The sequence below is a fragment of the Primulina huaijiensis genome, chromosome 1 (assembly GCF_012295235.1).
Source record: "Primulina huaijiensis isolate GDHJ02 chromosome 1, ASM1229523v2, whole genome shotgun sequence".
Lineage (NCBI taxonomy): Eukaryota > Viridiplantae > Streptophyta > Magnoliopsida > Lamiales > Gesneriaceae > Primulina > Primulina huaijiensis.
The window spans coordinates 15,781,988-15,792,220 of record NC_133306.1 but is presented as its reverse complement, the minus strand read 5'-3'; the positions used below and the strand labels follow the sequence as shown (position 1 = coordinate 15,792,220).

General features: G+C 40.5%; 1 protein-coding gene and 1 non-coding gene across 2 annotated transcripts; one reads left to right on the top strand and one right to left on the bottom strand.

Moving 5' to 3' along the window:
- Positions 1 to 250: 250 nt before the first annotated feature.
- On the bottom strand, positions 251 to 356 carry LOC140991325 (small nucleolar RNA R71). The gene has a single exon (XR_012177839.1). It is a non-coding gene; the product is annotated as a small nucleolar RNA R71 (small nucleolar RNA).
- A 1,508-nt stretch (positions 357 to 1,864) lies between these two features.
- Positions 1,865 to 8,850, top strand: LOC140971649 (uncharacterized). Its single transcript, XM_073434014.1, has 4 exons — positions 1,865 to 2,453; positions 4,760 to 4,882; positions 5,072 to 5,205; positions 8,152 to 8,850. The coding sequence occupies exons 1-4, from the start codon at positions 1,865 to 1,867 to the stop codon at positions 8,848 to 8,850; spliced, it is 1,545 nt and encodes a 514-aa protein (XP_073290115.1).
- Positions 8,851 to 10,233: the final 1,383 nt, after the last annotated feature.

Sequence of the window (10,233 nt, the reverse complement as noted above, 5' to 3'; positions counted from 1 at the left end):
AATACAGTCCAAGTTGGAGGAACTGCAGTAGATGACCCAAACACGCACATCGCAGATTTTCTCGAAATTTGCGATACTTTTAAATTTAATGGACTTTCTGATGATGCTGTCAGGTTACGTTTATTTCCTTTCTCCTTACATGATAAAGCTAAAGAATGGTTAAATTGTTTGCCTGTAGGTTCGATCACAACATGGGAGGACATGGCGAAAGCATTCCTCATTAAATACTTTCCTCCATCTAAGACCATGAAGCTGCGGGCAGACATTACCACATTTGCTCAATTCAATCAGGAGTCTTTATATGAGGCATGGGAACGCTTCAAGGATCTACTAAGAAGATGCCCACATCACGAATTACCACTTGGGTTAGTCGTTCAAACATTTTATTATGGTTTGCTTACTCCTAACCGTACTATGATAGATGTTACTGCTTGTGGAAACTTGTTGAGAAAAACTGCGGAAGAAGGATATGAGTTGTTGGAGGAAATGGCTACTAGCAGTTATCATCCTCAATCTGAAAGGAACAACCAGCGGAAAAGTGCAGGAGTTCATCAGGTAACTAATTTTTCTGCCATTACTGCACAACTTGATGTGTTGAACAGGAAACTAGATGGCTTGAACATGGGTGGCACAGCTATGCGTCTTCAAGAGATATTCTGTGAAAAGTGTGGAGGTGAGCATTTTGTGAAGGATGTCAAGATGACAATCCATTTTATGTGCAAAACGAAGCACCGGTCAATCAAGTAGGACTCCACAACCGTCCAAGGAATGACCCATATTCGAATACATACAATCCTGGATGGAGGCAACATCCGAACTTCTCATGGGGTGGCCAAAACACTCAGAATCGACCACATGGAGGACAACCATATGGAAAACAACCGATGTATAGATCTGATCCTCCTAGAGAAGAAAAGTCCAACCTGGAGCAAATGAGCAAGTGAAAGCCATCGAGTTGAAGAGTGAGAAAGTTTTAGAGACCAGAGAAAAAGAGAAAACTCAAACATTGGATGAGCATACTGATACATCTAAAGGTAAGTCTTCTAACACTACACCAACACCCACTGCACAACCTAAAATTAAGTTTCTTGAGATATTTAAAAAATTGCATATTAATATTCCTTTTGCCGATGATTTGATGCAAATGCCGAGTTACGCTAAATTTTTAAAATACGTCTTAGCAAACAAGAGGAAATTGGAGGATCACATGACAGTGAATCTAACCGAAAATTGCTCTGCTTTGGTGCAAAACAAGATCCCACCGAAACTTAAGGATCCAGGGAGTTTTTCTATTCCTTGCATGATTGGTGATGTTGTTTTTCATAAAGCGTTATGTGATCTTTGTGCAAGTATTAACCTGATGCCTTTTTCTGTGTTTAGGAAACTTGGATTGGGGGAACCTAAGCCAACGAAGTTGTCTTTACAGCTGGCAGACAGATCTGTCAAGTATCCACGGGGGGTTATTGAGGATGTGCTAGTGAAAGTGGATAAGTTTATCTTTCCTGCTGATTTCGTGGTACTCGACATGGAGGAGGATATGGAGATGCCCTTGATTTTGGGGAGATCGTTCCTTGCGACTGGAAAGGCCCTGATTGATGTTCAAGAAGGGAAGTTGAGATTGAGAGTGGGCGAGGAAGTGATCACGTTTGATGTTTTTAATGCACTTAAGCACACACTGCATTCTGATAGTTGTTATAGAATCGATGCTTTTGATGCTCTTGTGTCTAACTATATGCAGGGTGCTACTGGAGATCCTTTGTAAGCCACTCTCACTACCAAACTGAGTGAAGATGACTTGGACGAAGAGAAAGCCTAAATAGTGGCATACTTTAATGCCAACCAGCCATGGAAGAGGCCAAGAAAGATGAGATTAGAGGACTTGGGAGATCGAAGAGACTTGATCCCTCAGAATTCAAGCCTGGAGGAGCCACCGAAGCTTGAGCTCAAACCATTGCCTCCACACCTAAAATACGTATACCTAGGTGAGATTAACACTTTACCTGTCATTATTTCTTCTTCTTTGACAGATGTAATGGAGGAAAAACTGCTGGAAGTTTTAAAAGCACACAAAAGTGCATTTGCATGGAAAGTGGTGGATATCAAAGGGATCAATCCATCAGTTTGCATGCACAAGATCTTGATGGAAGATAAGTACTCACCCCTTGTGCAACCTCAGAGAAGATTAAATCCAAAGATGCAAGAGGTAGTAAAAGCAGAAACTATCAAACTCCTTGATGCAGGTATCATCTATCTTATATCTGATAGTGAATGGGCAAGTCCTGTTCAATGTGTGCCGAAAAAGGGTGGGATTATTGTGATCACCAATGAAAAAAATGAATTGATACCCACTAGGACAGTTACGGGATGGCTTGTGTGCATGGATTATAGGAAATTAAATGATGCTACCCGTAAAGATCACTTTCCACTGCCCTTCATTGATAAAATGTTAAAAGGTTAGCGGGTCATGAGTTTTACTATTTTCTAGATGGGTATTCGGGGTATAAGCAAATCATGATTGCACCTGAGGACCAAGAGAAAACCACTTTCACTTGTCTTTATGGCACTTTTTGTAATGCCCAAGATTTTGATTCTGTTAAGCTGAGATTCTTGATTTTGAATTGATGTGATCATAGACGGATCAGTCCAAGACCGGATTGGGCCAAGCATATGACTTACACAAGTTTTGAACAGAATTATCGGCGCCCGAGCTTTAGTTTTTGACCGCCCGAGCGCCATGGTTCGACAAATATATGTTTTGGGCAGAAGATGCGGCGCCCGAGCGGTAATTTATAACCGCCCGAGCGCCAATGTGCGAGAAGGAAATATTTGGGTAGAAAATTCCGCGCCCGAGCGGTACTTTCTTACCGCTCGAGCGCCGAATGGAAGTTAAGAAAATGAGCCACGTATCATTAACCATGCAACGTGATATATATATGTAACAGCTGTATTTCATCGGAGAATTCCGAGGAAAGGTCGAGGAAGAATTGAAGACAACGCCTTTTATTTTATATATTTCTGATTTGTCCAAGATCCGCCCGTCTGATTTTCAATCCGACTTCAGTACTGTATTTCTATCGACGCAGGCTTCATACGGACGTAAGTTTTACTATGTTTTGATATGATCGGAAATTATGGTATTGTCAGAAGTGGATATGAATCATACATGGTGTTTCTGATATAGTAGACATCGTATATTTGAAGTCAGATCGAAGAACAGATTGTTTATGTAATTGTTATGATTTTTGGAATTGATTTGATAAAGATTCGGTATCAGGGTTGTATTGTTATTGATTATGAGTTGTACCGATATTGATTATGAGTTCTGGTATTATATCTGTGATGTTGATATTGACGGGGTTATCGAGATTGTATTGTTATGCCGTCGAAACATCAGTAAATTGATATTGCTCAGATTCACGATTGATTGAGATTGTATCATTGTATTGTTGATATTGATCAGATTGTGTTTTGATTTAAGTATTGATCAGAACAGGTATTGAATTGAGTTGTATATTGATATTGTACCTATTCGATTGTCATTACCAGATTGGGTATGGACAGAGTTGAATTTGAGACTTCGTCTTCGTCAGACCGAGAAGAGAAAGGTATAAATTAATGTTGAGTTGGGATTGCACAACTCGAGTGAGGTTTGACTCGAGTTTCCCTAAATCACATACTTTATTTTATTGCATTGATATTTGCAATTAATGAATGAATTGATATGCTTGTTCTATTGATTTATAGATAGCAGGTATTAGATGATTGGTCTTGTGACAGAAGGGCCGGATAGTGAGGAATCGTCATTGGCCCATTGCACTTTGTCACAGGATAGTGTATGGCGGAAGTGCCATAGTCTTTGACGGATAGGTCAGGACATCGGACGTTTGGTCATATCGAAGTGGATAGAATTGGAGTTACTTCTATTACTGATGTTCGATATGGAAAGGGCCAAAGTCCGTGAATAAGAACGTACCACCACCCCGATCGGGAGTGTAGGTGGGTGTATGTTCTTATTCAGATCGGGATCCCTAGGACTGAGTCGAGTCTGAGTCTGAGAATCACTGAGAGTGATTCATTACTTGATATTGAATTATGTTCCTGATTATGGTACATCTTTAGAATATGATTTATTATTGATATTGATTCATGTTTTGGATTTCGATACATGCGATGAATATTTGATTCATGTTTCTGATTTTGATACATGTTATGAATGCCTGTTTTATGCTTTTATATTGTCTGTATGATTGCATATATACATGGTTTATACTGGGAATGTAATTCTTACCGGAGTTATTCGGCTGTTGTCTTGTTTGTATGTGTGCATGACAACAGGTGGGACATGATCGGGATCAAGAAGAGAACGAGTCAGGACTAGTTAGCATGGAGATCCGGGCTCAGAAGTAGATTAGGATTCAGCACTGATATGTCGTTGAACCTAGTAAATGTATTTAGTACAGGACTTGTACTTTTAGATTTCTATGTACATTACGTTTCCGCATTACATTTTAAGGAAAAAAAAATTTATGTCCCACATTACTTAATTGTGTATTTAATATTAATAACGATTAAGGAAATGAATTAGTGTCCGGGTCCCCACACTTTTGCTTTTAGACGAATGCCTTTTGGTTTGTTTAATGCCCCTGCCTCTTTTCAACGATGCATGACCGCTATATTTCATGACATGATAGAAACTTTCCTTGAAATTTTTATGGACGACTTCTCGATTTTTTGCCCTTCTTTTGATAACTGTTTGCAGAATTTGAAGATGGTGTTGATGAGATGCGAGGAGACGAATTTGGTACTGAATTGGGAGAAGTGCCATTTTATGGTACAAGAAGGCATAGTATTGGGGCACAAGATATCAGGGCATGGAATAGAGGTGGATAAGGCAAGAGTTGAAGTTATCAAGAACTTACCACCTCCGACATCCATAAAGGGAGTTAGAAGTTTTCTAGGCCACGCCGGTTCTTATCGGCGTTTTATCAAAGATTTTTCTAAAATTGCCAAACCTCTATCTTCCTTACTTATGAAAGATGTGTCCTTTGATTTTAATTCTCACTGTTTACAGGCATACGAAGATTTGAAGGAACGCTTGGTGACGGCTCCTGTCTTGGTGGCTCCAATTGGTATCTACCATTCGAGGTCATGTGCGATGCAAGTGATACTGCGGTGGGAGCGGTGCTTGGCCAGTGTCAAAACAAGGTATTTCATACAATTTACTACGCAAGTAAGACCCTTGATGAGGCTCAATTGAATTATGCGACAAATGAAAAGGAATTACTTGCAGTAGTATTCACTCTTGACAAATTTCACTCATATCTTGTTTTATCCAAAGTCGTTGTTTACACCAACCACTCTGCACTTAAGTATTTACTTGCTAAGAAAGATGCAAAGACACGCCTACTTTGGTGGATTTTATTGTTGCAAGAATTTGATTTAGAAATAAAAGATAAGAAGGGTGTCGAGAATGTTGTAGCGGATCACTTGTCTAGGATGGAGCTGATTAGTAATGACTATGTAGATCATGCTATAAATGATTGGTTTCCTGATGAGTAGCTATTTGAGGTCAGACACTGTCCTTGGTATGCAAATTTTCTTGTCACAGGCACACCACCACCCAATCCATCGTTTCATCAGCGTAAGAAATTCTTTTTTGACGCGAAACATTATTTTTGGGAGGTAGGTGGTCATTTTGGACTAACCAAGACTATGGGGACCCGGACGCTAATCCATGTCTTAATCATTATTAACGTCAAATAACAATTAAGAAAAGTGGGACTAAAATTTTGTTTTTAAATTATGAATGCGAAAACGTAATGTAATCTAGTTAATATACATATCAATATAAAAGTACAACATATGTACTACAGATATCTATCTCAACTAGGTTCAGCATCTATACATCAAGGGCTGAATCCTACTCTGCTTCTGGGCCCGGATCTCCACGCTAACTATACTCTCTCATCCTCTTCCTGATCCTGATCCTGTCCCACCTGTTGTCAAGCACACATACAAACAAGACAACAGCCGGATAACTCCGGTGAGAATTACATTCCCAGTATAAATCATGTATACGTGCATTTCATATAAACAGTTATAAAAACATGAAATAAACATTCATAACATGTATCAAAATCAGAACATGAATCAATATAAACTCTGAATATAACATGTATCAAATCCGACACATGAATCAACGCAAACTCTGAATCACCCTCAGTGACTCATAGACTCTGACTCGACTCGTCCTAATCTAGGGATCCCGATCAGAATAAGAACATACACCCACCTACACTCCTGATCGGGGTGGTGGTATGTTCTTATTCACGAACTTTGGCCCTTTCCATATCGAACATCAGTAATAGAAGAAAATCCAATTCTATCCACTTCGATATGACCAAACATCCGGTGTCTTGACCTATCCGTCACAGACTTTGGCATTTTCACCAATATCCTATCCTGTGACAATGTGCAATGTGCCAGTGACGATTCCATCACTATCCGGCACTACTGTCACAAGATTACTCATTTACAATTAGGCGTATCCGCTTATGACTCAATACATAAATCAATAAATCAAAGATATCAATCTCATTTAATTGCAAATATCAATGCAATAAAATAAAGTATGTGATTTTGGGAAACTCAAGTCAATCGGATTCGAGTTGTGCAATCCCGCATCAACATAAATTTATACCTTTGTCTTCTTCGTTTGACGAAGTCGAAGTCTCAATTTCAAATCTGTCCATACTCAATCTGGCAATGACATTATCGAATAGACACAATATCAATATACATTCTCAAATCAATACTGGATATACTGTGTCACTGTACAACTCAATTCAAGACACGTTCTGATGAATGCTCAAATCAAAACCCAATCTGATTAATATCAACGACATACGATACATTCTCAACCAATACAGAATCTGATCAATATCCATCTACTGATGTTGCGACGGCATAATAATACAATCTCAGTAATCCCGTCATTCTCCACATCACAGATATACTATCACAACTCATAATCGATATCAATACAATCATAATCTCAATCATAACAGATCATAATCTCAAATCTGTACAATCTCAGTCATATCATTTCAGAAAATCATAACAATCACATAAACAGTCTGTTCTTTGATCTGACTTCAATTATATACTAATCAGTATATCCAGAACACATAATAATAAGCAAATCACAATTTCCCCAATATCATAATTTCAAGCCATGTCTAAATGCAATAAAACTTACGTCCAGTCGAAGCTCTCGTCGAGAGTATCACGGTACTATAGTTGGATGCAAAATCGAATAAGCGAATCTTGCTAAATCGCAATTTAAAACTACGATGGAACTTGGAGGATTTCTAAGGAATTCTCGTTCTTTTTGCTGAGAATCTGAAGAATACATTATATATAGATATATATATATACATAACAAGTGGCATGCCAAGGAAACGTGGCTGATTTGCAAAATGCTTGCGTCGCGCATATGCGCGCCCAAGGCCCGCGCATATGCGCCTTGCTTCCTGCCCGGCGTTTGAGTAACTCGCGCGGCATACAATACTCGCTCATATGCGCGCCTCCACACCGCGCATGTGCGCCCAACTCTCTGGACTCGCCTTCCGGGAATTCACCCTCTCGCGCATATGCGCGACATGTCTCGCACATATGCGCGAGATGTTCTGTCTCGCACAATGCTCAGCTCATTATTCCACGCATGTCCGCGCCTCCAGCCGCGCCTGTGCGCTCAATGTTCTGTTCCGGCTTCTTGGTTAATGCCTTCTTCGACAAATTCCATGCTTCCTCAAGTCTTTTGCTACTCAATTCAAGTCTCGGAACGATTTTTCATAATTATCTTAATTTGTCGATAATTAATCTCAAATCACTGAAATCAAATCTCGTCCGACTTCTTGGTTACTGCCTTCTTCGACAAATTCCATGCTTCCTCAAGTCTTTTGCTAGTCAATTCAAGTCTCGGAACGATCTTTCATAATTATCTTAATTTGTCGATAATTAATCTCAAATCACCGAAATCAAATCTCGGGCCTTACAAAGACAGCATCCAAGGTACTTGAATGTGGCTTTTATTGGCCAACCCTCTTTAAAGATGCTCGTTCTTATGTGCTTACCTGTGATAAATGCCAGCGGACATGTAATATATCTAACCGTCATGAAATGCCTTTGAATAATATTATTGAGTGTGAGGTTTTCGATGTGTGGGGAATAGACTTCATGGGACCGTTTCCCGGCTCTTTCACAAAAAAATATATTTTGGTGGCGGTTGACTATGTGTCTAAGTGGGTTGAGGCAGAAGCGTATGCCACCAATGATGCTCAAGTAGTCCTGAAATTTTTAAAGAAAAATATTTTTAACAGATTTGGGACACCACAAGCAATCATTAATGATGGTGGCACCCATTTTTGCAACAAACTCTTTGAAAAACTTTTAAGCAAATATGGTGTCACACATAAAATATCTACTCCCTATCACCCCCAAATGAGTGGTCAAGTGGAAGTATCTAACCGAGAAATCAAGCGGATTTTAGAAAAAGTGGTAGGTGTCAGTCGAAAAGATTGGTCTGTAAGGTTAGATGATGCTCTTTGGGCATATAGGACTGCGTTCAAAACACCTATAGGCACTACACCGTATAGACTACTGTTTGGAAAAGCATGTCATTTACCTGTAGAGTTAGAACATCGAGCATACTGGGCAACAAAAGCACTGAACTTTAACTTTACTGATGTAGGTGAACGACGTATGCTTCAATTGGACCAGTTGGAGGGATTTTGGAATCTGGCATATGATCTCACACTATCGTACAAGGAAAAGACAAACAGGGCTTAGGACAGGTGAATCATTGATAGGGAATTCAAGGAAGGTGAAAACGTCCTGCTCTACAACTCCCGGTTGCGGCTATTTCCCGGAAAGTTGAAGTCGCGATGGTCTGGTCCATTCGTGATTTCCAAAGTATACCCATCGGGGGCTGTAGAATTGCAAGATGGAAAGTCTGGGACATTTACTGTCAATGCTCAGCGACTGAAGCACTACGTGGGTGGCACAATTGAGCCGCAACTTGGAATCACCCGGTTCCAAGACAATCCGAACTGAAACTGACCGACAGTCCAGTTCTCGACTATAAATTTAGAACTATTTCTCGTTCCCTTATCTTGCATTTAATTCGTATTTTTTATTTCTGTTCTTAGTATTTTACTTAAAAAAAAAATCTGCGGGGATAATTTTCCAATGAGCTCGGCACTCGGGCGGTACTTTTCTACCGCTCGAGCGTGAACACTTATTTCGCAAATAATTTCCAGAGAGCTCGGCGCTCGGGCGGTACTTTTCTACCGCTCGAGCGTGAACACTTATTTCGCAAATATTTTCCAGCGAGCTCGGCGCTCGAGCGGTAATTTTCTACCGCTCGAGCGCGACTGCAATTAAAGTCGCGAATCCCCTTCTCCCTTTCTCATTCCGAAAATCCCCAATTTCCTCCCAAACCCTCTCACCCCTTCTCGGTTTTCTTAAGCAGGCACTTCGCTCCCTCCTTCAATTCACGGCAAGGCGGAACAATTTTGTGGGAGAAACAAGACTCACAGCTCTCCGGTCATCCACCATCTCCATCAAAACCACATGGCTCCCAAGAAACAACGAGGTAATCCCGGTTCCTCCTCTTCATCTTCGTCCTTTGATACACATCGTTTTGTGAGTGAGGCGGCGAGGGCTAGATACGATCATGCTAAGATTCACAGAAACCCTATAGTCAACAGGGGATTTTGTAGACAATTTGAGGACAGACACTTAGGGCCTCTTGTGGATTTGGAACGGCGTGGGTGGGTACAATTTGGAAATCAACCCAAGGTGGAAATTGTTTCAGTAGTTCGAGAATTCTATGCAAATGCGACGGAAGGAAATGATGGCAGGGCCTTTGTTATGGGTCGACTAGTCCCGTGGGACTCTGTTACGATCAACACACTAATAGAAACGGAGGAAGTGGATGACTCTCAATTCCAGGCATTGGTCGCCGACCTTGATTATGATGTGATTCTCTCAGAACTATGCCATCCGGGCGCGATGTGGAAACCGTTGGGCAGACCACCAAGCTGCTTTGACGAGAAGTATTTGAAAGCGGGAATTGCCCTTTGGTATCTATTTGTGGCCCGAAGGATGATGCCGGTCTCGCACAAGAGCGACTTGCAAAAAGAGTGGGTTGTGCTCCTGTTTGCTTTGACT

Excerpts from the sequence above, each read along its gene's own strand:
- LOC140971649 (XM_073434014.1), top strand. The coding sequence starts at position 1,865 with ATGAGATTAGAGGACTTGGGAGATCGAAGAGACTTGATCCCTCAGAAT. Across the intron at positions 2,454-4,759 it reads CATTGATAAAATGTTAAAAG|AATTTGAAGATGGTGTTGAT; the intron begins GTTAGCGGGTCA and ends AACTGTTTGCAG. Across the intron at positions 4,883-5,071 it reads TATCAGGGCATGGAATAGAG|GCATACGAAGATTTGAAGGA; the intron begins GTGGATAAGGCA and ends CACTGTTTACAG.